At 48.4% G+C, this 27358-nt stretch overlaps 1 protein-coding gene across 1 annotated transcript; it reads left to right on the forward strand.

Annotated features, from left to right (window-relative positions):
* Positions 1-22361: 22361 nt before the first annotated feature.
* Positions 22362-24199, forward strand: LOC121009246 (transcription cofactor vestigial-like protein 4). The gene is made up of 5 exons (XM_040442233.1): positions 22362-22482; positions 22783-22921; positions 23197-23449; positions 23557-23659; positions 23751-24199. Exons 1-5 carry the CDS (start codon positions 22416-22418, stop codon positions 23960-23962), a joined length of 774 nt encoding a protein of 257 aa, XP_040298167.1. The 5' UTR covers positions 22362-22415; the 3' UTR covers positions 23963-24199.
* The last annotated feature ends 3159 nt before the right edge of the window (positions 24200-27358 follow it).

The raw sequence follows: 27358 nt of genomic DNA on the forward strand, positions 1-27358 counted from the left end.
CTCCCCTCCACCAATCACAATGCAGGCACCTTCTGCTAAGCCGAGAATGCATGTGTATGGAAGGGATCACTGTATTATGGGCCCCTCTCTGTATTATGGGCCCCTCTCCGTATTATGGGCCCCTCTCTGTATTATGAGCTCCTCTCTGTATTATGGGCTCCCTCTCTGTATTATGGGCCCCTCTCTGTATTATGAGCCCCCTCTCTGTATTATGGGCTCCTCTCTGTATGATGGGCCCCTCTCTGTATTATGGGCCCTTCTCTGTATTATGAGCCCCTCTCTGTATTATGGGCCCCTCTCTGTATTATGGGCCCCTCTCTGTATTATGGGCTCCTCTCTGTATTATGGGCCCCTCTCTGTATTATGGGCCCCTCTCTGTATTATGGGCCCCTCCCTGTATTAAGAGCCCCCTCTCTGTATTATGGGCCCCTCTCTGTATTATCGGTTCCTCTCTTTATTATGGGCTCCTCTCTGTATTATGGGCTCCTCTCCGTATTATGGACCCCTCTCTGTATTATGGGCCCCTCTCCGTATTATGGGCCCCTCTCTGTATTATGAGCTCCTCTCTGTATTATGGGCTCCCTCTCTGTATTATGTGCCCCTCTCTGTATTATGAGCCCCCTCTCTGTATTATGGGCTCCTCTCTGTATGATGGGCCCCTCTCTGTATTATGGGCCCCTCTCTGTATTATGGGCCCCTCTCTGTATTATGGGCTCCTCTCTGTATTATGGGCCCCTCTCTGTATTATGATCCCCTCCCTGTATTATGGGCCCCTCTCTGTATTGTGGGCCCCTCTCTGTATTATGGGCCCCTCTCTGTATTATGAGCCCCTCTCTGTATTATGAGCTGCTCCCTGTATTATGAGCCCCCTCTCTGTATTATGGGCCCCTCTCTGTATTATGGGCCCTTCTCTGTATTATGGGCCCCTCCCTGTATTATGAGCCCCCTCTCTGTATTATGAGCCCCTCCCTGTATTATGGGCCCCTCTCTGTATTATGGGCCACTCTATGTATTATTGGCCCCTCTCTGTATTATGGTCCCCTCTCTGTATTATGAGCCCCTCTCTGTATTATGGGCCCCTCTCTGTCTTATGGGCCCCTCTCTGTCTTATGGGCCCCTCTCTGTATTATGGGCCCCTCTCTGTATTATGAGCCCCCTCTCTGTATTATGGGCCCCTCTCTGTATTATGGGCCCCTCTCTGTATTATGGGCCCCTCTCTGTATTATGAGCCCCTCTCTGTATTATATGCCCCTCCCTGTATTATGAGCCCCCTCTCTGTATTATGGGCCCCTCTCTGTATTATGGGCCCCTCTCTGTATTTTCAGCCCCCTTTCTGTATTATGGGCCCCTCTCTGTATTCTGAGCCCCTCCCTGTATTATGAGCCCCCTCTCTGTATTATGGGCCCCTCTCTGTATTATGGGCCCCTCTCTGTATTTTGAGCCCCCTTTCTGTATTATGGGCCCCTCTCTGTATTATCAGCCCCTTTCTGTATTATGAGCCCCCTCTCTGTATTATGGGCCCCTCTCCGTATTATGGGCCCCTCTCTGTATTATGAGCCCCCTCTCTGTATTCTGGGCCCCTCTCCGTATTATGGCCCCCTCTCTGTATTATGAGCCCCTCTCTGTATTATGAGCCCCTCTCTGTATTATCAGCCCCTCTCTGTATTATGAGCCCCTCTCTGTATTATGGGCCCCTCTCTGTATTATCAGCCCCCTCTCCGTATTATGAGCCCCTCTCTGTATTATGGGCCCCTCTCTGTATTATGGGCCCCTCTCTGTATTATCAGCCCCTCTCTGTATTATGAGCCCTCTCTGTATTATGGGCCCCTCTCTGTATTATGGGCCCCTCTCTGTGTTATGGGCCCCTCTCTGTATTATGGGACCCTCTCTGTATTATCATCCCTCTCTCTGTATTATGAGCCCTCTCTCTGTATTATGAGCCCCCTCTCTGTATTATGGGCCCCTCTCTGTATTATGGGCCCCTCTCTGTATTATGAGCCTCCTCCCTGTATTATGGGCCCCTCTCTGTATTATCAGCCCCTCTCTGTATTATCAGCCCTCTCTGTATTATGGGCCCCTCTCTGTATTATGGGCCCCTCTCTGTATTATTGGCCCCTCTCTGTATTATGAGCCCCTCTCTGTATTATGAGCCCCCTCTCTGTATTATGGGCCGCTCTCTGTATTATGGGCCCCTCTCTGTATTATGGGCCCCTCTCTGTATTATGAGCCCTTCTCTGTATTATGGGCCCCTCTTTGTATTATGGTCTCCTCTCTGTATTATGGTCCCCTCTCAGTATTATGAGCCCCTCTATGTATTATGGGCCCCTCTCTGTATTATGAGCCCCTCTTTGTATTATGGGCCTCTCTCTGTATTATGGGCCCCTCTCTGTATTATGAGCCCCTCTCTGTATTATGGGCCCCTCTCTGTATTATGAGCCCCCTCTCTGTATTATGAGCCCCCTCTCTGTATTATGGGCCCCTCTCTGTATTATGGGCCCCTCTCTGTATTATGAGCCCCTCTCTGTATTTTGGGCCCCTCTCTGTATTATGGGCCCCTCTCTGTATTATGGGCCCCTTTCTGTATTGAGCCCCCTCTCTGTATTATGGGCCCCTCTCTGTATTATGAGCCCCCTCTCTGTATTATGGGCCCCTCTCTGTATTATGGGCCCATCTCTGTATTATGGGCCCCTCTCTGTATTATGGGCCCCTCTCTGTATTATGGGCCCCTCTCTGTATTATGAGCCCCTCTCTGTATTTTGGGCCCTTCTCTGTATTATGGGCCCCTCTCTGTATTATGGGCCCCTTTCTGTATTATGAGCCCCCTCACTGTATTATGGGCCCCTCTCTGTATTATGGGCCCTTCTCTGTATTATGGGCCCCTCTCTGTATTATGGGCCCCTCTCTGTATTATGAGCCCCTCTCTGTATTATGGGCCCCTCTCTGTATTATGGGCCCCTCTCTGTATTTTGAGCCCCCTCTCTGTATTATGGGCCCCTCTCTGTATTATGGGCCCCTCTCTTTATTATGGGCCCCTCTCTGTATTATGAGCCCCTCTCTGTATTATGAGCCCCTCACTGTATTATGAGCCCCTTCTCTGTATTATGGGCCCCTCTCTGTATTATGGGCCCCTCTCTGTATTATGGGCCCCTCCCTGTATTAAGAGCCCCCTCTCTGTATTATGGGCCCCTCTCTGTATTATCGGTTCCTCTCTTTATTATGGGCTCCTCTCTGTATTATGGGCTCCTCTCCGTATTATGGACCCCTCTCTGTATTATGGGCCCCTCTCCGTATTATGGGCCCCTCTCTGTATTATGAGCTCCTCTCTGTATTATGGGCTCCCTCTCTGTATTATGTGCCCCTCTCTGTATTATGAGCCCCCTCTCTGTATTATGGGCTCCTCTCTGTATGATGGGCCCCTCTCTGTATTATGGGCCCTTCTCTGTATTATGAGCCCCCTCTCTGTATTATGGGCCCCTCTCTGTATTATGGGCCCCTCTCTGTATTATGGGCTCCTCTCTGTATTATGGGCCCTTCTCTGTATTATGAGCCTCTCTCCGTATTTTGTGCCCCTCTCCGTATTATGTGCCCCTCTCCGTATTATGAGCCCTCTCTGTATTATGGGCCCCTCTCTGTATTATGGGCCCCTCTCTGTGTTATGGGCCCCTCTCTGTGTTATGAGCCCCTCTCTGTATTATATGCCTCTCTCTGTATTATGGGCCCCTTTCTGTATTATGAGCCCCCTCTCTGTATTATGGGCCCCTCTCTGTATTATGGGCCCCTCTCTGTATTATTAGCCCCCTCTCTGTATTATGGGCCCCTCTCTGTATTATCAGCCCCTCTCTGTATTATGAGCCCTCTCTATATTATGGGCCCCTATCTGTATTATGGGCCCCTCTCTGTATTATGGGCCCCCTTTTCTGTATTATGAGCCCCTCTCTGTATTATGGGCCCCTCTCTGTATTATGGGCCCCTCTCTGTATTATGGGCCCCTCTCTGTATTATGATCCCCTCCCTGTATTATGGGCCCCTCTCTGTATTGTGGGCCCCTCTCTGTATTATGGGCCCCTCTCTGTATTATGAGCCCCTCTCTGTATTATGAGCTGCTCCCTGTATTATGAGCCCCCTCTCTGTATTATGGGCCCCTCTCTGTATTATGGGCCCATCTCTGTATTATGGGCCCCTCCCTGTATTATGAGCCCCCTCTCTGTATTATGAGCCCCTCCCTGTATTATGGGCCCCTCTCTGTATTATGGGCCACTCTCTGTATTATTGGCCCCTCTCTGTATTATGGTCCCCTCTCTGTATTATTAGCCCCTCTCTGTATTATGGGCCCCTCTCTGTCTTATGGGCCCCTCTCTGTCTTATGGGCCCCTCTCTGTATTATGGGCCCCTCTCTGTATTATGAGCCCCCCTCTCTGTATTATGAGCCCCCTTTCTGTATTATGTGCCCCTCACTGTATTATGGGCCCCTCTCTGTATTATGAGCCCCTCCCTGTATTATGAGCCCCCTCTCTGTATTATGGGCCCTTCTCTGTATTATGGGCCCCTCTCTGTATTATGGGCCCCTCTCTGTATTATGATCCTCTCCCTGTATTATGGGCCCCTCTCTGTATTATGGGCCCCTCTCTGTATTATGAGCCCCTCTCTGTATTATATGCCCCTCCCTGTATTATGAGCCCCCTCTCTGTATTATGGGCCCCTCTCTGTATTATGGGCCCCTCTCTGTATTTTCAGCCCCCTTTCTGTATTATGGGCCCCTCTCTGTATTCTGAGCCCCTCCCTGTATTATGAGCCCCCTCTCTGTATTATGGGCCCCTCTCTGTATTATGGGCACCTCTCTGTATTTTGAGCCCCCTTTCTGTATTATGGGCCCCTCTCTGTATTATCAGCCCCTTTCTGTATTATGAGCCCCCTCTCTGTATTATGGGCCCCTCTCCGTATTATGGGCCCCTCTCTGTATTATGAGCCCCCTCTCTGTATTCTGGGCCCCTCTCCGTATTATGGCCCCCTCTCTGTATTATGAGCCCCCTCTCTGTATTATGAGCCCCTCTCTGTATTATCAGCCCCTCTCTGTATTATGAGCCCCTCTCTGTATTATGGGCCCCTCTCTGTATTATCAGCCCCCTCTCCGTATTATGAGCCCCTCTCTGTATTATGGGCCCCTCTCTGTATTATGGGACCCCCTCTCTGTATTATCAGCCCCTCTCTGTATTATGAGCCCTCTCTGTATTATGGGCCCCTCTCTGTATTATGGGCCCCTCTCTGTGTTATGGGCCCCTCTCTGTATTATGGGACCCTCTCTGTATTATCATCCCTCTCTCTGTATTATGAGCCCTCTCTCTGTATTATGAGCCCCCTCTCTGTATTATGGGCCCCTCTCTGTATTATGGGCCCCTCTCTGTATTATGAGCCTCCTCTCTGTATTATGGGCCCCTCTCTGTATTATCAGCCCCTCTCTGTATTATCAGCCCTCTCTGTATTATGGGCCCCTCTCTGTATTATGGGCCCCTCTCTGTATTATTGGCCCCTCTCTGTATTATGGGCCCCTCTCTGTATTATTGGCCCCTCTCTGTATTATGAGCCCCTCTCTGTATTATGAGCCCCCTCTCTGTATTATGGGCCGCTCTCTGTATTATGGGCCCCTCTCTGTATTATGAGCCCTTCTCTGTATTATGGGCCCCTCTTTGTATTATGGGCTCCTCTCTGTATTATGGTCCCCTCTCTGTATTATGAGCCCCTCTCTGTATTATGGGCCCCTCTCTGTATTATGAGCCCCTCTCTGTATTATGGGCCTCTCTCTGTATTATGGGCCCCTCTCTGTATTATGAGCCCCTCTCTGTATTATGGGCCCCTCTCTGTATTATGAGCCCCCTCTCTGTATTATGAGCCCCCTCTCTGTATTATGGGCCGCTCTCTGTATTATGGGCCCCTCTCTGTATTATGAGCCCATCTCTGTATTTTGAGCCCCTCTCTGTATTATGGGCCCCTCTCTGTATTATGGGCCCCTTTCTGTATTGAGCCCCCTCTCTGTATTATGGGCCCCTCTCTGTATTATGAGCCCCCTCTCTGTATTATGGGCCCCTCTCTGTATTATGGGCCCTTCTCTGTATTATGGGCCCCTCTCTGTATTATGGGCCCCTCTCTGTATTATGGGCCCCTCTCTGTATTATGAGCCCCTCTCTGTATTTTGGGCCCCTCTCTGTATTATGGGCCCCTCTCTGTATTATGGGCCCCTTTCTGTATTATGAGCCCCCTCTCTGTATTATGGGCCCCTCTCTGTATTATGGGCCCTTCTCTGTATAATGGGCCCCTCTCTGTATTATGGGCCCTCTCTGTATTATGAGCCCCTCTCTGTATTATGGGCCCCTCTCTGTATTATGGGCCCCTCTCTGTATTATGAGCCCCCTCTCTGTATTATGGGCCCCTCTCTGTATTATGGGCCCCCCCTCTGTATTATGAGCCCCCTCTCTGTATTATGGGCCCTCTCTGTATTATGGGCCCCTCTCTGTATTATGGGCCCCTCTCTGTATATTATGGACCCCTCTCTGTATTATGATCCCCTCCCTGTATTATGGGCCCCTCTCTTTATTATGGGCCCCTCTCTGTATTATGAGCCCCTCTCTGTATTATGGGCCCCTCTCTGTATTATCGGTTCCTCTCTTTATTATGGGCTCCTCTCTGTATTATGGGCTCCTCTCCGTATTATGGACCCCTCTCTGTATTATGGGCCCCTCTCCGTATTATGGGCTTCTCTCTGTATTATGAGCTCCTCTCTGTATTATGGGCTCCCTCTCTGTATTATGTGCCCCTCTCTGTATTATGAGCCCCCTCTCTGTATTATGGGCTCCTCTCTGTATGATGGGCCCCTCTCTGTATTATGGGCCCTTCTCTGTATTATGAGCCCCCTCTCTGTATTATGGGCCCCTCTCTGTATTATGGGCCCCTCTCTGTATTATGGGCTCCTCTCTGTATTATGGGCCCTTCTCTGTATTATGAGCCTCTCTCCGTATTTTGTGCCCCTCTCCGTATTATGTGCCCTCTCTGTATTATGGGCCCCTCTCTGTATTATGGGCCCCTCTCTGTGTTATGGGCCCCTCTCTGTGTTATGAGCCCCTCTCTGTATTATATGCCTCTCTCTGTATTATGGGCCCCTTTCTGTATTATGAGCCCCCTCTCTGTATTATGGGCCCCTCTCTGTATTATGGGCCCCTCTCTGTATTATTAGCCCCCTCTCTGTATTATGGGCCCCTCTCTGTATTATCAGCCCCTCTCTGTATTATGAGCCCTCTCTATATTATGGGCCCCTATCTGTATTATGGGCCCCACTCTGTATTATGGGCCCCCTTCTCTGTATTATGAGCCCCCTCTCTGTATTATGGGCCCCTCTCTGTATTATTGGCCCCTCTCTGTATTATGGGCCCCTCTCTGTATTATGATCCCCTCCCTGTATTATGGGCCCCTCTCTGTATTGTGGGCCCCTCTCTGTATTATGGGCCCCTCTCTGTATTATGAGCCCCTCTCTGTATTATGAGCTGCTCCCTGTATTATGAGCCCCCTCTCTGTATTATGGGCCCCTCTCTGTATTATGGGCCCTTCTCTGTATTATGGGCCCCTCCCTGTATTATGAGCCCCCTCTCTGTATTATGAGCCCCTCCCTGTATTATGGGCCCCTCTCTGTATTATGGGCCACTCTCTGTATTATTGGCCCCTCTCTGTATTATGGGCCCCTCTCTGTATTATGATCCTCTCCCTGTATTATGGGCCCCTCTCTGTATTATGGGCCCCTCTCTCTATTATGGGCCCCTCTCTGTATTATGAGCCCCTCTCTGTATTATATGCCCCTCCCTGTATTATGAGCCCCCTCTCTGTATTATGGGCCCCTCTCTGTATTATGGGCCCCTCTCTGTATTTTCAGCCCCCTTTCTGTATTATGGGCCCCTCTCTGTATTCTGAGCCCCTCCCTGTATTATGAGCCCCCTCTCTGTATTATGGGCCCCTCTCTGTATTATGGGCCCCTCTCTGTATTTTGAGCCCCCTTTCTGTATTATGGGCCCCTCTCTGTATTATCAGCCCCTTTCTGTATTATGAGCCCCCTCTCTGTATTATGGGCCCCTCTCCGTATTATGGGCCCCTCTCTGTATTATGAGCCCCCTCTCTGTATTCTGGGCCCCTCTCCGTATTATGGCCCCCTCTCTGTATTATGAGCCCCCTCTCTGTATTATGAGCCCCTCTCTGTATTATCAGCCCCTCTCTGTATTATGAGCCCCTCTCTGTATTATGGGCCCCTCTCTGTATTATCAGCCCCCTCTCCGTATTATGAGCCCCTCTCTGTATTATGGGCCCCTCTCTGTATTATGGGCCCCTCTCTGTATTATCAGCCCCTCTCTGTATTATGAGCCCTCTCTGTATTATGGGCCCCTCTCTGTATTATGGGCCCCTCTCTGTGTTATGGGCCCCTCTCTGTATTATGGGACCCTCTCTGTATTATCATCCCTCTCTCTGTATTATGAGCCCTCTCTCTGTATTATGAGCCCCCTCTCTGTATTATGGGCCCCTCTCTGTATTATGGGCCCCTCTCTGTATTATGAGCCTCCTCTCTGTATTATGGGCCCCTCTCTGTATTATCAGCCCCTCTCTGTATTATCAGCCCTCTCTGTATTATGGGCCCCTCTCTGTATTATTGGCCCCTCTCTGTATTATGAGCCCCTCTCTGTATTATGAGCCCCCTCTCTGTATTATGGGCCGCTCTCTGTATTATGAGCCCCTCTCTGTATTATGGGCCCCTCTCTGTATTATGAGCCCTTCTCTGTATTATGGGCCCCTCTTTGTATTATGGTCTCCTCTCTGTATTATGGTCCCCTCTCTGTATTATGAGCCCCTCTATGTATTATGGGCCCCTCTCTGTATTATGAGCCCCTCTCTGTATTATGGGCCTCTCTCTGTATTATGGGCCCCTCTCTGTATTATGAGCCCCTCTCTGTATTATGGGCCCCTCTCTGTATTATGAGCCCCCTCTCTGTATTATGAGCCCCCTCTCTGTATTATGGGCCCCTCTCTGTATTATGGGCCCTTCTCTGTATTATGAGCCCCTCTCTGTATTTTGGGCCCCTCTCTGTATTATGGGCCCCTCTCTGTATTATGGGCCCCTTTCTGTATTGAGCCCCCTCTCTGTATTATGGTCCCCTCTCTGTATTATGAGCCCCCTCTCTGTATTATGGGCCCCTCTCTGTATTATGGGCCCTTCTCTGTATTATGGGCCCCTCTCTGTATTATGGGCCCCTCTCTGTATTATGGGCCCCTCTCTGTATTATGAGCCCCTCTCTGTATTTTGGGCCCCTCTCTGTATTATGGGCCCCTCTCTGTATTATGGGCCCCTTTCTGTATTATGAGCCCCCTCACTGTATTATGGGCCCCTCTCTGTATTATGGGCCCTTCTCTGTATTATGGGCCCCTCTCTGTATTATGGGCCCCTCTCTGTATTATGAGCCCCTCTCTGTATTATGGGCCCCTCTCTGTATTATGGGCCCCTCTCTGTATTATGAGCCCCCTCTCTGTATTATGGGCCCCTCTCTGTATTATGGGCCCCTCTCTTTATTATGGGCCCCTCTCTGTATTATGAGCCCCTCTCTGTATTATGAGCCCCTCCCTGTATTATGAGCCCCCTCTCTGTATTATGGGCCCCTCTCTGTATTATGGGCCCCTCTCTGTATTATGGGCCCCTCCCTGTATTATGAGCCCCCTCTCTGTATTATGAGCCCCTCCCTGTATTATGAGCCCCTCTCTGTATTATGGGCCCCTCTCTGTATTATCAGCCCCCTCTCTGTATTATGAGCCCCTCCCTGTATTATGAGCCCCCTCTCTGTATTATGGGCCCCTCTCTGTATTATGGGCCCCTCTCTGTATTTTGAGCCCCCTTTCTGTATTATGGGCCCCTCTCTGTATTATCAGCCCCTTTCTGTATTATGAGCCCCCTCTCTGTATTATGGGCCCCTCTCCATATTATGGGCCCCTCTCTGTATTATGAGCCCCCTCTCTGTATTATGAGCCCCTCTCTGTATTATCAGCCCCTCTCTGTATTATGAGCCCCTCTCTGTATTTTGGGCCCCTCTCTGTATTATCAGCCCCCTCTCCGTATTATGAGCCGCTCTCTGTATTATCAGCCCCCTCGCTGTATTATCAGCCCCTCTCTGTATTATGGGCCCCTCTCTGTATTATGGGCCCCTCTCTGTATTATCAGCCCCTCTCTGTATTATGAGCCCTCTCTGTATTATGGGCCCCTCTCTGTATTATGGGCCCCTCTCTGTGTTATGGGCCCCTCTCTGTATTATGGGACCCTCTCTGTATTATCATCCCCCTCTCTGTATTATGAGCCCCCTCTCTGTATTATGAGCCCCCTCTCTGTATTATGGGCCCCTCTCTGTATTATGGGCCCCTCTCTGTATTATGAGCCTCCTCTCTGTATTATGGGCCCTCTCTGTATTATCAGCCCCTCTCTGTATTATGAGCCCTCTCTGTATTATGGGCCCCTCTCTGTATTATGGGCCCCTCTCTGTATTATGAGCCCCTCTCTGTATTATGAGCCCCTACTCTGTATTATGGGCCCCTCTCTGTATTATGAGCCCCTCTCTGTATTATGAACCCCCTCTCTGTATTATGAGCCCCTCTCTGTATTATGGGCCCCTCTCTAAATGAATGGCTCCTCTCTGTATTATGGGCCCCTCTCTGTATTTTGAGTCCTCTCTGTATTATGTGTCCCTCTCTGTATTATGGGCCCCTCTCTGTATTATGGGCCCCTCTCTGTATTATGAGCCTTCTCTGTATTATGGGCCCCTCTCTGTATTATGGGCCCCTCTCTGTATAATGAGCCCCCTCTCTGTATTATGGGCTCCTCTCTGTATTATCAGCCTCTCTCTGTATTATGGGCCCTTCTCTGTATTATGAGCCCCCTCTCTGTATTATGGGCCCCTCTCTGTATAATTAGCCCCCTCTCTTTATTATGGGCCCCGTTTTGTATTATGAGCCCCTCTCTGTATTATGGGCCCCTCTCTGTATTATGGACCCCTCTCTGTATTATCAGCCCCCTCTCTGTATTATGGGCTCCTTTCTCTATTATGGGCCCCTCTCTGTATTATGGGCCCCTCTCTGTATTATGGGCCCCTCTCTGTATTATGAGCTCCTCTCTGTATTATGAGCTCCTCTCTGTATTATGGGCCCCTCTCTGGTTTATGGGCCCCTCTCTGTATTATGAGCCCCCTCTCTGTATTATGGGCCCCTCTCTCTATTATGAGCCCCCTCTCTGTATTATGGGCCCCTCTCTGTATTATGGGCCCCTCTCTGTATTATGGGCCCCTTTCTGTATTATGGGCCCCTCTCTGTATAATGGGCCCCTCTCTGTATTATGAGCCCCTCTCTGTATTATGGGCCCCTCTCTGTATTATGAGCCCCTCTCTGTATTATGAGCCCCTCTCTGTATTATGGGCCCCTCTCTGTATTATGGGCCCCTCTCTGTATTATGAGCCCCTCTCTGTATTATGAGCCCCTCCCTGTATTATGAGCCCCCTCTCTGTATTATGGGCCCCTCTCTGTATTATGGGCCCCTCTCTGTATTATGGGCCCCTCCCTGTATTATGAGCCCCCTCTCTGTATTATGGGCCCCTCTCTGTATTATCAGCCCCTCTCTGTATTATGGGCTCCTTTCTCTATTATGGGCCCCTCTCTGTATTATGGGCCCCTCTCTGTATTATGGGCCCCTCTCTGTATTATGAGCTCCTCTCTGTATTATGAGCTCCTCTCTGTATTATGGGCCCCTCTCTGTATTATGGGCCCCTCACTGTATTATGAGCTCCTCTCTGTATTATGAGCCCCTCTCTGTATTATGGGCCCCTCTCTGTATTATGGGCCCCTCTCTGTATTATGGGCCCCTCTCTGTATTATGAGCCCCCTCTCTGTATTATGGGCCCCTCTCTCTATTATGAGCCCCCTCTCTGTATTATGGGCCCCTCTCTGTATTATGGGCCCCTCTCTGTATTATGAGCCCTTTTCTGTATTATGGGCCCCTCTCTGTATTATGGGCCCCTCTTTGTATTATGGGGTCCTTTCTGTATTATGGGCCCCTCTCTGTATTATGAGCCCCTCTCTGTATTATGGGCCCCTCTCTGTATTATGAGCCCCTCTCTGTATTATGAGCCCCTCTCTGTATTATGGGCCCCTCTCTGTATTATGGGCCCCTCTCTGTATTATGAGCCCCCTCTCTGTATTATGAGCCCCCTCTCTGTATTATGGGCCCCTCTCTGTATTATGGGCCCCTCTCTGTATTATCAGCCCCCTCTCTGTATTATGGGCACCTCTCTGTATTATGGGCCCCTCTCTGTATTATGGGCCCCTCTCTGTATTATGGGCCCCTCTCTGTATTATCAGCCCCCTCTCTGTATTATGGGCACCTCTCTGTATTATGAGCCCCCTCTCTGTATTATGGGCCCTTCTCTGTAATATGGACCCCTCTCTGTATTATGGGCTCCTCTCTGTATTATGAGCCCCCTCTCTGTATTATGGGCCCTTCTCTGTATTATGGGCCCCTCTCTGTATTATGGGCTCCTCTCTGTATTATGAGCTCCCTCTCTGTATTATGGGCCTCCTCTCTGTATTATCAGCCCCCTCTCTGTATTATGGGCACCTCTCTGTATTATGAGCCCCCTCTCTGTATTATGGGCCCTTCTCTGTATTATGGGCCCCTCTCTGTATTATGGGCTCCTCTCTGTATTATGAGCCCCCTCTCTGTATTATGGGCCCTTCTCTGTATTATGGGCCCCTCTCTGTATTATGGGCTCCTCTCTGTATTATGAGCCCCCTCTCTGTATTATGGGCCTCCTCTCTGTATTATGGGCGCCTCCCTGTATTATGGGCCCCTCTCTGTATTATGGGCCCCTCTCTGTATTATCAGCCCCCTCTCTGTATTATGGGCCCCTCTCTGTATTATGGGCCCCTCTCTGTATTATGGGCCCCTCTCTGTATTATCAGCCCCCTCTCTGTATTATGGGCACCTCTCTGTATTATGGGCCCTCTCTGTATTATGGGCACCTCTCTGTATTATGGGCACCTCTCTGTATTATGGGCCCCTCTCTGTATTATGGGCCCCTCTCTGTATTATGGGCCCCTCTCTGTATTATGGGCCCCTCTCTGTATTATCAGCCCCCTCTCTGTATTATGGGCACCTCTCTGTATTATGGGCCCCTCTCTGTATTATGGGCACCTCTCTGTATTATGGGCACCTCTCTGTATTATGGGCCCCTCTCTGTATTATGGGCACCTCTCTGTATTATGGGCCCCTCTCTGTATTATGGGCCCCTCTCTGTATTATGGGCCCCTCTCTGTATTATGGGCACCTCTCTGTATTATGGGCCCCTTTCTGTATTATGGGCCCCTCTCTGTATTATGGGCACCTCTCTGTATTATGGGCCCCTCTCTGTATTATGGGCTCCTCTCTGTATTATCAGCCCCCTCTCTGTATTATGGGCACCTCTCTGTATTATGAGCCCCCTCTCTGTATTATGGGCCCTTCTCTGTATTATGGGCCCCTCTCTGTATTATGGGCTCCTCTCTGTATTATGAGCCCCCTCTCTGTATTATGGGCCTCCTCTCTGTATTATGGGCCCCTCTCTGTATTATGGGCCCCTCTCTGTATTATGGGCACCTCTCTGTATTATGGGCACCTCTCTGTATTATGGGCCCCTCTCTGTATTATGGGCTCCTCTCTGTATTATCAGCCCCCTCTCTGTATTATGGGCACCTCTCTGTATTATGGGCCTCCTCTCTGTATTATGGGCCCCTCTCTGTATTATGGGCCCCTCTCTGTATTATGGGCACCTCTCTGTATTATGGGCCCCTCTCTGTATTATGGGCCCCTCTCTGTATTATGGGCCCCTCTCTGTATTATGGGCACCTCTCTGTATTATGGGCCCCTTTCTGTATTATGGGCCCCTCTCTGTATTATGGGCCCCTCTCTGTATTATGGGCCCCTCTCTGTATTATGGGCTCCTCTCTGTATTATCAGCCCCCTCTCTGTATTATGGGCACCTCTCTGTATTATGAGCCCCCTCTCTGTATTATGGGCCCTTCTCTGTATTATGGGCCCCTCTCTGTATTATGGGCTCCTCTCTGTATTATGAGCCCCCTCTCTGTATTATGGGCCTCCTCTCTGTATTATGGGCCCCTCTCTGTATTATGGGCCCCTCTCTGTATTATGGGCACCTCTCTGTATTATGGGCACCTCTCTGTATTATGGGCCCCTCTCTGTATTATGGGCTCCTCTCTGTATTATCAGCCCCCTCTCTGTATTATGGGCACCTCTCTGTATTATGGGCCCCTCTCTGTATTATGGGCCCCTCTCTGTATTATGGGCACCTCTCTGTATTATGGGCCCCTCTCTGTATTATGGGCCCCTCTCTGTATTATGGGCCCCTCTCTGTATTATGGGCACCTCTCTGTATTATGGGCCCCTTTCTGTATTATGGGCCCCTCTCTGTATTATGGGCACCTCTCTGTATTATGGGCCCCTCTCTGTATTATGGGCTCCTCTCTGTATTATCAGCCCCCTCTCTGTATTATGGGCACCTCTCTGTATTATGAGCCCCCTCTCTGTATTATGGGCCCTTCTCTGTATTATGGGCCCCTCTCTGTATTATGGGCTCCTCTCTGTATTATGAGCCCCCTCTCTGTATTATGGGCCTCCTCTCTGTATTATGGGCCCCTCTCTGTATTATGGGCCCCTCTCTGTATTATGGGCACCTCTCTGTATTATGGGCACCTCTCTGTATTATGGGCCCCTCTCTGTATTATGGGCTCCTCTCTGTATTATCAGCCCCCTCTCTGTATTATGGGCACCTCTCTGTATTATGGGCCTCCTCTCTGTATTATGGGCCCCTCTCTGTATTATGGGCCCCTCTCTGTATTATGGGCCCCTCTCTGTCCGCTTTGTCCCATAGATCACCACTGATCACAGCGATCGCCCAGATGTTGCCGCCACCTCTATGATTTGTCATCTTTCTGTTCCCTCTTCACAGGAAGCATCTCTGACCCAATGTCCACCCTCCCTGGGGGGGGATCTTTATCTTTCCAAAATCCCCATCCGCCCCTCCTTCCCCTCCTTCCCGCTGACCCCTCCCCACACAAGTGCCCTGGGGGCTGACATTCCTGAGCAAACACCCTGCAAAGTAAACAGAGGCAGATGGCTGGCACAAGCCTTCACTCAACAAGTGAGCAGATGAGTGGTGGGGGGGTGAGGTCGGGGGCGGGGAGGCCGGGCCCCCCCCTTCTGTCCGCTTTAATCTGCCTCATCAGACAATGGAGGAGTGTGTGCTTCTTGTGAAAGGATCATTATGTGCACAAGTCACGACACCCCCCCCCCCCCCCTCGCCATATTGGAACAACGCGCCGTCACAACTTGTTCACCTGTTGACCTAATTCTATTTTTTCCCTCGCGGATGTGAAAAGACTTGTCGCCGCGCACGCTCCCGTATCACATTATTCGACGTGGAAATCCCCCTGGCGGATAATACCGCCGTCAGCGCAGAATGGGAGTTGTAGTTTTGCAACAGCTGGAGAGCCGCAGGTTGGGGGAGCCTTTGATATAGGGGTTGTAATTTGCGCCTGTGTCCTGCAGGTGGAGCCGGAGAGAGCGCAGAAGAAAAAAACGTATGCCGTGTAGCCCTAGCGTAAGGGTCGCGGTCCAGGCCTTTTTTTTTGCCTTGGTTTTTCCAGAAATTGTGGCATGACTATGAAGGACAGATCTCTACTAGGATACACTGCAATTAAAGGAGCACTCCGGGCAGCACCTACAAAGATGGCCTCCGTCTGTGGAGGACCCAACACATCAAGGCAGTGCAGTCTATTGGTTTTTATGGTCACAGTGTCATTCTTCGTTTCTCCTGTGGGGGCGCTGCATGGGAATTGAACACTTGTTGCTTGGATACCCCACAGATTATAGCTGCAGGTTTGTCAACTGGATAGGCGACTGGGGGTCCGACTGATAGGACCCCACTGATCATGAGAAAGGGGGTGACCTGTGTGAATGGAGTAGTAGTGCGCAGGTGTGGCCACCGCTCCATCTACTCAGTAGTACCATAGAAGTGAACGGAGGGGTGCTCACACATGGGTACCACCTCGCCATTTACACAGGGCCCTCGGGGACCCTTGTTTTCAGACATGTATGGTAGGCGATAAAGTGATACGTGGGGAAGGGGGGGCTGGAGTGGCATCTGGTATTAGTAGAGGGGTCTGGGGTCTAACATAGAAGGGGCATGATCTGGGGTCTGATTAATCTACATATATATGTAGGGGGTCTGGTCTGGGGTCTAATATAGAAGGTCTGGGATCTGACATTAATATAGGCAGTGTCGGACTGGCCCACCAGAGGGGCCCAAGGTCTGATACCATTGAGGGCCCCAAAGGTCCAGTAGATAAAACCTCTTTGGGAGCTGCCTTTTGAGCCAATCAAAACCTAGACATTATTAGACCCCCAAGAATTTTTCCTCTGGTGGGCCCAAGCAACAACCCCAGTCTTACACTGAATGTAGGCGTCTGATATTAAAATAGGGAGTCTGGTCTGGGGTCTGATATTAATATTGGGGTCTTGTCTGGGGTCTGATATTATTAGTGGGGTCTGGTATTAATATAGGGGGTCTGGTCTGGCCGTCTGATTAATATAGGGGGTCTGGTTTGGGGTCTTGTCTGGGGTCTGATTTTAATACTGGGGTCTGGTCTGGGTCTGATATTAATATTGGGGTCTGGTATTAATATAGGGGGTCTTGTCTGGGGTGTGATATTAGCTGGGGTCTGGTCTGGGGTGTGCTATTAATACTGGGGTCTGATTTTAATGCTGGGGTCTGATATTAATACTGGGGTCTGATATTAATATTGGGGTCTTGTCTGGGGTCTGATATTAATATTGGGGCCTTGTCTGGGGTGTGATATTAATGCTGGGGTCTGGTCTGGGGTCTGATATTAATATTGGGGTCTGATATTAATACTGGGGTCTGGTCTAGGGTCTGATGTAAATACTGGGGTCTGATATTAATATTGGGGTCTGGTCTGGGGTCTGATATTAATACTGGGGTCTGGTCTGGGGTCTGATATTAATACTGGGGTCTGATATTAATATAGGGGGTCTGGTCTGGGGTCTGATATTAATACTGGGGTCTGATATTAATATAGGGTGTCTGGTCTGGGGTCTGATATTAATACTGGGGTCTGATATTAATATAGGGGGTCTGGTCTGGGGTCTGATATTAATACTGGGGTCTGATATTAATATAGGGGGTCTGGTCTGGGGTCTGATATTAATACTGGGGTCTGATATTAATACTGGGGTCTGGTCTGATATTAATTTAGGGGTCTTGTCTGGGGTCTTATATTAATACTGGGGTCTGGTCTAGGGTCTGATGTTAATACTGGGGTCTGGTCTGGGGTCTGATATTAATACTGGGGTCTGATATTAATACTGGGGTTTGGTCTGGGGTCTGATATTAATATAGGGGTTCTGGTCTGAGGTGTGATATTAATACTGGGGTCTGATATTAATACTGGGGTCTGATATTAATATCGGGGTCTTGTCTGGGGTCTGATATTAATGCTGGGGTCTGGTCTGGGATGTGATATTAATGCTGGGGTCTGGTCTGGTGTGTGATATTAATACTGGGGTCTGATATTAATATTGGGGTCTGATATTAATATAGGGGTCTTGTCTGGGGTCTTATATTAATACTGGGGTCTGGTCTGGGGTCTGATATTAATATTGGGGTCAGATATTAATATAGGGGTCTTGTCTGGGGTCTGATAATAATACTGGGGTCTGGTCTGGGGTCTGATATTAATACTGGGGTCTGGTCTGGGGTCTGATATTAATATTGGGGTCTGGGGTCTGATATTAATACTGGGGTCTGATATTAATATAGGGGGTCTGGTCTGGGGTCTGATATTAATATAGGGGGTCTGGTCTGGGGTCTGATATTAATACTGGGGTCTGATATTAATATAGGGGGTCTGGTCTGATATTAATATAGGAGTCTGTTCTGGCCGTCTGATCCCACACCCTTTGAAAAGGCCTCTCTCATCTTGTCGCGGCCCACTGCTGGTGTCCTACCCTGTGAGGGGCTCTCCTAGGTCTGCACCTCTGCAGCTGATAGTTGGGGGTCCCAGAAGCAGGACCCTTCCTAGCTAAAAAAAAATAAAAAAAGGGATTCGTCTAAAGCGGAGAACCCCTTTAAGGCGAGTCAGGATCTGTTAGGTGTAAAAACTGATGGTTTTGCGCGCAGGTTATATCAGTTTTGTCTATGACTGTGTTCAGTGTTTTTGATGCAGTTTTCACGCGCGCAAAATAAAAACTGAAGTATAACCCTCAACATCTCCAGACGCCTTCCGTTTTTTTCTCTCCAATGGATGGAAGATGAGATGATGAGGGATGCTGGTGTGTAAGAGGAGGTAGGCGGCGAAGTGTCAACTCTTCTTCCTTCTGATCTCGACTCCGCATTTAGTGAGTGACGGTTAAGTAAACATGGGCTCGTCCCTCGCTGACAGCTCTCGGAGGGGCAGGGAACGAGGCACGGATCAGGCTTGTGCCGCTCCCTGGAAGTGTGCAGAGTCTGGCTCGCTGCGGCGCCCTCGGGGCAGGGTGAGGTTGGGGAAGGTATGTCAGCGTTATGCCTGGCCTTATGTCGGGGGGGGGCAGATCAGGAAATATCAGTTCATAACAACGCACTTCAATCCGTAGCCCGGGGGCATGATGCCCCACACGGGGTAACTGGTGATTACATACTGAGCGCCATGCCCGTCACGCTCCAGCCCTGATGACTACTCCGGAACGCTTCCCTTTCTCCATCACCCTCCAACAACAACAACGGGCGTTCCCTTCCATAGCTGGAAATTACAGGTTTATCCCGCTGCAGGATATAGCTATTTAAAGGGACAGTACAACTACTTCAATGGGATTAGTCCCAAAAAATCACTGCCCCCGGGATCACTACTTTATATTAAAGGGGGGGGGGGGGCTAATATAAATCGGCATCCATCCCATATTGTAAATCAGGCAGGTCCCCTTTAAGAAGTATCTCACCTACAGAACTTGGATACAATCTAACTTGATGCATAAAAGGGTCATTTTTAGAAAAGAAAAGAAAAGAAAAAAAAGCGCCCCCTTAGGGCACGATTCCTGGTGCCACAACTCAGGACCATGATGCTTTGCGCCTCAGCTAGGAGAACGGCATTCCAGGAGATCCCCCCTTCCCCCAAGGCCTACTGCGAAAAGAGGCCCTGGCGGACACGGTCTGGCGGTATATATATGGCCGCCGTATAACCCTCCTGGGGTCCCTTTGGCCACGGCGGATCCTAATGGGCTTTGAAGGGACGGACATAATTTCTAAAACCCCACGAGTCTATTCATTGCAAACCGGTAATTGTTAACCCCATTATGGCGTATTGCATAAGTATTTAACCCCCATTTTTTTTTATCAAATTCATTGTTTTTTGATAATTAACCCAATAATACAAGTGCCAACGTCGTGCTGTCGTACTCCCATGGCGCAATTTTTCAGAAAATGAAGCGGGGATCCGGCAGTGACCCAAGCGAGGGCCCAGCCGTGAGCGGACCGGGTATGGTGGGCGCCAGCGTCATGCGTCATTTTTCCATATCTGGTAATGGTTTTTATAGGGGGTTGAATACTTTTGCAACGCCCCGACGGTGGTCAAGTGGCCACCGCACTGCAATAGGGTCACACAGTACAACGGGGTGGTCGATCATGAGGACGACAGCCGCTCCTGCGCACTCCCCCCCCCCCCCCCCCCAACCGCTGCCACCACCTCGGGGGCTCTGTGTCATGTGCTGGATCAGTAATACGGCCAAACAATGCCTGCTGTGCCGCAACATGTTCCTGCGCATACCTTGTGATCCTATGGAGGAATGACAAGTATGTAAACCGACTGGATTGTATGAGGGAATGCGCCCGCTGCCTGCCTCGTACTTGTGCGGGCCTGTGCCACACCACGCAGCCACTACCAGCGCTTGCTTCTGTCTGCCCGCCATCATATCATGCCCCTCACCGCTGTCACAACCCCCCTTCCCCCCCGCCCCCCCGCCCCGGCCAAACAGACACATCGTGGTATAACGAAAAAGTTTAAAAACTTTTTCGAACAGACTCGCCATTCCGATTCTTCACCGTTTGCAAGATCTCTGCTTGCTGGCAGTGAAGGGAAACATTTTTGGTTTTACATTTGGGATTGTGAGTCTCCTGCAACAGGTTTCTTGGAATCTGGGAATTTCATCACTTAACCTGCGCTGATACATTGTAACAAATGGCAGATATGTGGCAGGTGCATGCTTTACCCCCCCCCCCCACCCCACCCCCTCGCCTGACCCTCACCTCATGGAGGATCACTGCGGTCGGGCCTCCGCCCCCAGATGGATGTGGGTGATAACAGAGAGCAATAGATTAGAGGTCATGAATTTCGGAGGTAATGGGGCACATACCGCCCAATATCTGGACTAGGAGGGGCAGGTAGATTCAGGGCAGATCAGATCTGCAGCCCCCGTGGGTCATATCTGCTGGGACAATCATCCGCCACATAGAGGCGCGGTGTACAGATTCGGGCAGTAAATCATGGTAGCTTGCTGCTATTTTATGGGTACTGTATAGCACTATATGGTGGTATTATTTGGATATTGTATGGTGATCTTATTCAGGCACCGCATGGTAGTATTATTTGGATACTGTATGGTGATCTTATTCAAGCACGGTATGGTGGTATTATTTGGATACTGTATTCTGATCTTATTCAGGCACCGTATGGTAGTATTATTTGGATACTGTATAGTGATCTTTTGCAAGCACTGTATGGTGGTATTATTTGGATACTGTATTCTGATCTTATTCAGGCACCGTATGGTGGTATTATTTGGATACTGTATAGTGATCTTTTGCAAGCACGGTATGGTGGTATTATTTGGATACTGTATTCTGATCTTATTCAGGCACCGTATGGTGGTATTATTTGGATACTGTATAGTGATCTTTTGCAAGCACGGTATGGTGGTATTATTTGGATACTGTATTCTGATCCTATTCAGGCACCGTATGGTGGTATTATTTGGATACTGTATGGTGATCTTATTCAAGCACGGTATGGTAGTATTATTTGGATACTGTATAGTGATCTTTTGCAAGCACTGTATGGCAGTATTATTTGGATACTGTATGGTGATCTTATTAAAGCACTGTATGGCAGTATTATGTGAGCACCATATGGTAATATTATCTGGGTATTGCATGGTGATCTCATGCCAGCACTGTACAGGAGTATTATTTGAGCACTGTATGGTAGCATTGCTTGGGCACTGTATGCTGATCTCATGCAAGCACTGTATGGTAGTATTATTCGGGTGCTGTAGGGTGATCTTATGCAAGCACTGTATGGTAGTATTATTCGGGTGCTGTAGGGTGATCTATGTAGGCACTGTAATCTAGTTTCATGTGGGCAATGTGTGGTAGTTTTATTTGGACACTATATGGTAATATTATCTGGGTACTGCATGGTGATCTCATGCCAGCACTGTACTGTGGTATTATTTGGGCACTGTATGGTAGTATTGCTTAGGCACTGTATGGTGGCAATATTATTGTGGCAATGAATAGTGGCATAAATGAGCGCTGTGTGGTATTATTTGGGCACTGGCTGGTAATATTATTTTCTATTATTGGGGCTGTGTAGGATGATCTCGTGCAAACACTGTATATTAGTATTATTTGAGCATTGTATGGCGATATTTTTTAGGCAATGAATACTGGTATTATTGGGGCACTCTCTGATCTCGTGCAAGCATTGTGTTGTGACACTATTTGGGCATAGCACATATACTGATACTGCTTGGACACTGTATGGCGATATTATTTATGCAATGAATATTAGCATTAGTGGGACACTCTATGGTGATCTCGTGCAAGATATTATTTGGGCTCAGTATGCCGACCTGCTATATGGCGCTATTATTTAGTTTTCTCATTCCAGAAAATACAAGGAAGCCCCCACAAATGTTTTGATCATATAGTGCACGAGCCACGTGAAGCCTGAAGATGTGCAGATCTGTCGATGGGTGGACATCGTGACCTATGTGACATTAGCATGTCTTCCTAAGCCTCTTTTATCCCCCCATGGCATTTGCTTACAAAGGTGCACCCACTGTAGGCTCTGACAACACAGGTGATGAGATGGAGGGGGGTTTGCATGCTCTGAAAGGTGATCATCCAGGTGAGGGGGTGGGTGGAGCCAGGTGCAACTCCACCTCTGATTGGCTGCCCTTTTATCCAGGTAAATATAAAACCAGCACGGTGCAGCTCCAGGTAGAATCGTCTGTAATCCTGCAGCTGTTTACAATGGCCGTCTCCAGCCTGCAGTACACCATGGGCATCTCCAGTGGCTTCAAAGTCTACATCCTAGAAGGTAGGTACCATCTACTTTCCCCGATTCGAATGCATTGGTGGTCTACCCCTTATTATTGATGGTTGCATTTGACCTACACGGACCATTCAATAGTGGACCATGTAGAGTCAACTCTCCAATCTAGGTGGACCTTGTGGGGTGGGTTGATTTTTTTTTTAAATGTATTTGGCCATCGGACCATTGAATTGAGGACCTCCCATGTTTTATTGTCTTTGAGCATACATATTGTGTAGGGTCTCAGCAGGCAACACGCCAAGGGGGTGTCCACATGCATTACTAATCTTCAGTGTATCATTGCAGGGCAGCACAGCGCACGCAACGTGGATCGCTACCGTCCATTAACCAACCATGGAATACCCATCTACCCCATCAAGCGCAAACTGAGCCCAGATCCTTCACAACCTCAGAAGAGACTTTGTTCTTCCGGCCACCAGAACAGGTAAACATTGTTCTACTGTGTAAGATATTCTCACCTAACCAAAAATCTGCAGATTGTTACTCCACTGTCCTACATGAACATCTGCAGAAGATCCCAAAAACTTCTTTGCAAATAGTACATTCCAGAGGATAGACCCAACTGTCCCAGCAGTTCCTTGATAAATGTAAATTTTTGTATTGGATATGTGTCACATTGTACTTTCAAGAATGTTCCGATAGTGTTGTGAACCCGTTGTTTTGAGGAAATACCATATTGACTTCCTTATGTTGTTACAGGGAAAAGTCTTCCCATTCTCCAGTGACTATGAAGTGTGCAGCAAGACAGCCTTCAGCAGCACCACCCAGGAGTCCTAAAGTCTTGGCCACTCATGTGGACCTGAAAAATGTTCTGAAAAGGTTAATACCCGAGCAGAGACTCTTGGAAAGGAAGGAAAACCAACAAACAGAAGAAGAACAGCCTCTAGCTTTGGTCAAAAGATTGGAAAAGCCAAGCGAGCAACCAATGCTGACTTCAGCCATGCTGCAACAGGTGGGTTCTGTCCTCAGGACTAACCTAGAATGGTCTCCAGAAGTTTCCTTGTCTTCTTAAGGTACACTTATGCCATGCCTAATATGATTTTGCTTCTCCACTTTCAGATGAGACCTTCTGTAATCACCTGCATATCCAGACCTAAAACAAATCCACCTCCAACTGTAGACAACAAGACAACAAGCCCTGTCCAAGACTCACGGACACAATGTAAGTTCCTGGTTTTTGGACCTTCACTTGTAATGAATGCATTGTATGACTATTAGAATTAGTCCTAAATCTAACATTGATCTGTCTCTAGGGTCACCCAGGACATGCTCTCCTGAAGTAGAAGAACATTTCCAAAGAAGTCTCAACTCCTGCACCACTCAACAAAGTGTCCGTTCCCCTCCATCTCATTCCTCTTACAGCTCAGTAGAAGACCATTTCTCCAAAGCCCTGGGCTCTAGGTGGCTCTTAATTCGAGCAGCAGCAGACTCCCCATCTTCTCAAGAGAACCCAACCAGACGTTAGCACCGACCTCTGGACTTTTATTGGATCTGCGACACTTACGTTTAGTGGCCACTGCCGAAGGACTTGAGATTATAGACTCTATTTCCACATTTGTAATATATATTTATTGATATTTTATCATTGTCTCCATTTGAAATGGAATTTGGAAGAATTTGGGGTGCAGGTTATCACTGGAGGGGAGTTGGGGTCTCAGGGTGGTCGGGGTTTACCTTTAATGTGTATATTCTGGATCACTGTGTACAAATGAAATGATTTTAATAAAAGTGATTTATGTCATTGTGAGCTCGATTCTCTACCCTTCCAAAAATGGAACCTCTGATGGGTCAACGTTCTGACAAGATCATAGGAACCAAGAGGTTCAGGAGTAGACACTTCTTCTGAAGCTCCTGGTAGAAGGATGGGGTCACTTGGGTTATTTTTCTATTAATATGGACTGTGGTAAGGGTAGACCCTTAGTATTGTCCCTCTGGTGGTCCTCAAGGTACCTCCAGCTGACACTAGGGTCATGCCAGTGATACAATGTAACACATATAACATATGTAACAAGGTCAACGTGTTAAGATATTATGGATAGAGGGTGTAGTCCCTCTGGAGGCCCTCAAAGTTCCTCCAGCTGACACTAGGGTTATGCCAGTGATACAAAGTAACAAATATATGTAACAAGACCACCATGTGAGGATCTAATGGGTGAAGGGTGGGCCCTTGGCGTAGTCCCTTTGGTGGCCCTTAAGGTACCTCCAGCTGTCACTAGTGTCATGCCAAGGATACAGCGTAACACATATAAGGTCAACATAGGACCCCGGTTCTCGTGATCAGTTGGGGTTCCACTGCTTGGACCTCCACTGATCAGACTCTTACCTCCATTCCTGTGGATAGGGGATATGTTGTAAACTTGGCAGAAGCCCTTTTGGTTCCTTTATAGAGCCAATATCTAAGGAGGCTTCTAAGGCTAAGTTCACATATGGGTTGTGAACTCCAGAAGTTTGTTCTGTAAGAGGAGCACAGCCAAACTGACGATAGTAGGATCCGGCCAGTATCTGGAATATATGCTGGCACAGACTGACGAAGTTCACAATGCCTAATTTTCATAAATAAGTGTTGCAAAAGTATTCAACCCCTTAACTGAAATGAGTTTTTGAAAAAGTATTTTTTAGAAAATACTGGATTGCAATGAAAACAGACTGGAGCAATCTATATACAGTAAGTAACCTTGGCTTATATATATGTTTAGGGGTTGATTACATTTGCAAGGTACAATACGTACTTTCTAACTTCCATCAACACTTTCTTAATAGAGGAGTTTTATATAAGTGAAGCTTCATCCTCATCCAATGATAAGGTAATTTGCTGTATCTATCATCGGTCTGCTTTGTAGAACGGGTACAGATTGCATAAGTACAGGCACCCTGAGGCTCTGGGCTGCAGTTTGGATCCACAGAGGATACTGAAATCCAGGACGTCGTCCGATTCCTTCTTCTTCGCAGCAAGAGGACGGATTTTTCCTTATAATGGACAGGTTATAACGTGACAAGACTCCTCAGACCCAGGTGTAGCCTGCACCGGGTGACTCACTGGATATGGGCGACGGCGGCTCAGTGAGTCATGTGACCCCCGAGACAGACGGCCCCGTCCTGAACATATATGTATGTATTATAGGAGTGACATCATCTAATGCTTAAGGGTTAATGCTGACAGTATCCCACATGATAGGCTTAGATACACCAGTTCACAAGACAGTAACAGACATGACAGGCTTAGATACACCAGCTCAGAAGGCTGCATCACACACACGATAGGATTAGATACATCAGCTCAGCAGACCGTATCACACACACATGATAGGATTAGATAAATGGCTCAGCAAAGAGTATCACACATGATAGGCTTAGGTACACAGCTCAGCAGACAGTATCAAACATGACAGGATTAGATACAACGCAGCAGACCGTATCACACACACATAATAGGATTAGATGCATGGCTCAGGAGACAGTATCAAACATGATAGGCTTAGGTACACAGCTCAGCAGACAGTATCAAACGTGATAGGATTAGATACAAGGCGCAGCAAAGAGTATCACACATCAAAGGCTTAGGTGCACCACTCAGAAGACAGTATTACACATGACAGGATTAGATACAACGCAGCAGACCGTATCACACACACAATAGGATTAGATACATGGCTCAGCAAAGAGTATTAAACATGATAGGCTTAGGTACACAGCTCAGCAGACAGTATCAAACATGATAGGATTAGATACATGGCTCAGCAAAGAGTCTCACACATGAAAGGCTTAGGTACACAGCTCAGAAGACAGTATCACCCTTGATAGGATTAGATACACAAGACAGCGGACAGTATCACACATAATAGGATTAGATACAGCAGCTTAGCAGACTGTATCACACATGGCAGACTTAGATACAACAGACAGCATCACACATTATAGGCTTAGATACAGCAGACAGTATCACACCTAATAGGCTCAGATACACTCTCTTAGCAGACAGTATCACACCTGATAGGCTCAGATACACCATCTCAGCAGACAGTATCACACCTAATAGGCTCAGATACACTCTCTTAGCAGACAGTATCACACCTGATAGGCTCAGATACACCATCTCAGCAGACAGTATCACACCTGATCAGCAATAACCCGGTACCACCATTAATGGCTGACCAGCCTGCTCCGCTACCATCTATAAATCCCTTTTTTAGACTTTGTATCTTTCTGACTTTTGACTTGATCATTTATGAAGCCTGGATGTCATCTCATGGATGTCATCCCTTCTGCTACAGAAAAGTGTCACTAAAAAGTTGCAAACTGGCGCACCCTGCATTTGTGCAAAAATGGTGACTTTTTAGAGGTTTTACTCACCGCTTTCCAAAGTGGAGAGCGGTAAGGGCGGTCCGTCAGATATATTATAACCCACGGCAGGAAGCTGGCACAGATTATAGCGCAGATCCACACCTGTAGGTCTCCGCTTTGACCCACGGACCTGCACACGAGAGGCGTGTGCTTCCAAATAATTGGGTCACATCGGATGCCAGAGGAGAGAGTTTTTTACGCCGGTCTTAAGTCAACTCCCCCTAAGTATTTTTATGAGGTTTTTAATGAAATTAACGTTCCTCGCTCAATCCAAGACTTAACCTAAGACGCGAGGATGTCCTCCATGAATTCGTCAGCAGATGAAAGTGCTCCTTGTGCTTCCCGAGCCGTAATTAAGAGCTACGGCTAATGAGAAGAATAGGTTGGAAGATGTGTCATGCTCCTCAGCCAGCGACCCCACCTTCCAAGACAAGTCCTCGCAGCTTCTCGACATGTCACAGGAGCATTCCTCCTCACATGCCAGGCGGCCACAGCTGTCCCTTTAAGGTGTTACCTTCTT

This window comes from Bufo bufo, chromosome 8 (assembly GCF_905171765.1).
Source record: "Bufo bufo chromosome 8, aBufBuf1.1, whole genome shotgun sequence".
Taxonomy (NCBI): Eukaryota; Metazoa; Chordata; class Amphibia; order Anura; family Bufonidae; genus Bufo; species Bufo bufo.

Coding starts and splice junctions, on each gene's coding strand:
- LOC121009246 (XM_040442233.1), top strand. CDS start 22,416: ATGGCCGTCTCCAGCCTGCAGTACACCATGGGCATCTCCAGTGGCTTC. Junction 22,922..23,196: donor TCTTCCGGCCACCAGAACAG/GTAAACATTGTT, acceptor ATGTTGTTACAG/GGAAAAGTCTTCCCATTCTC. Junction 23,660..23,750: donor CCAAGACTCACGGACACAAT/GTAAGTTCCTGG, acceptor ATCTGTCTCTAG/GGTCACCCAGGACATGCTCT.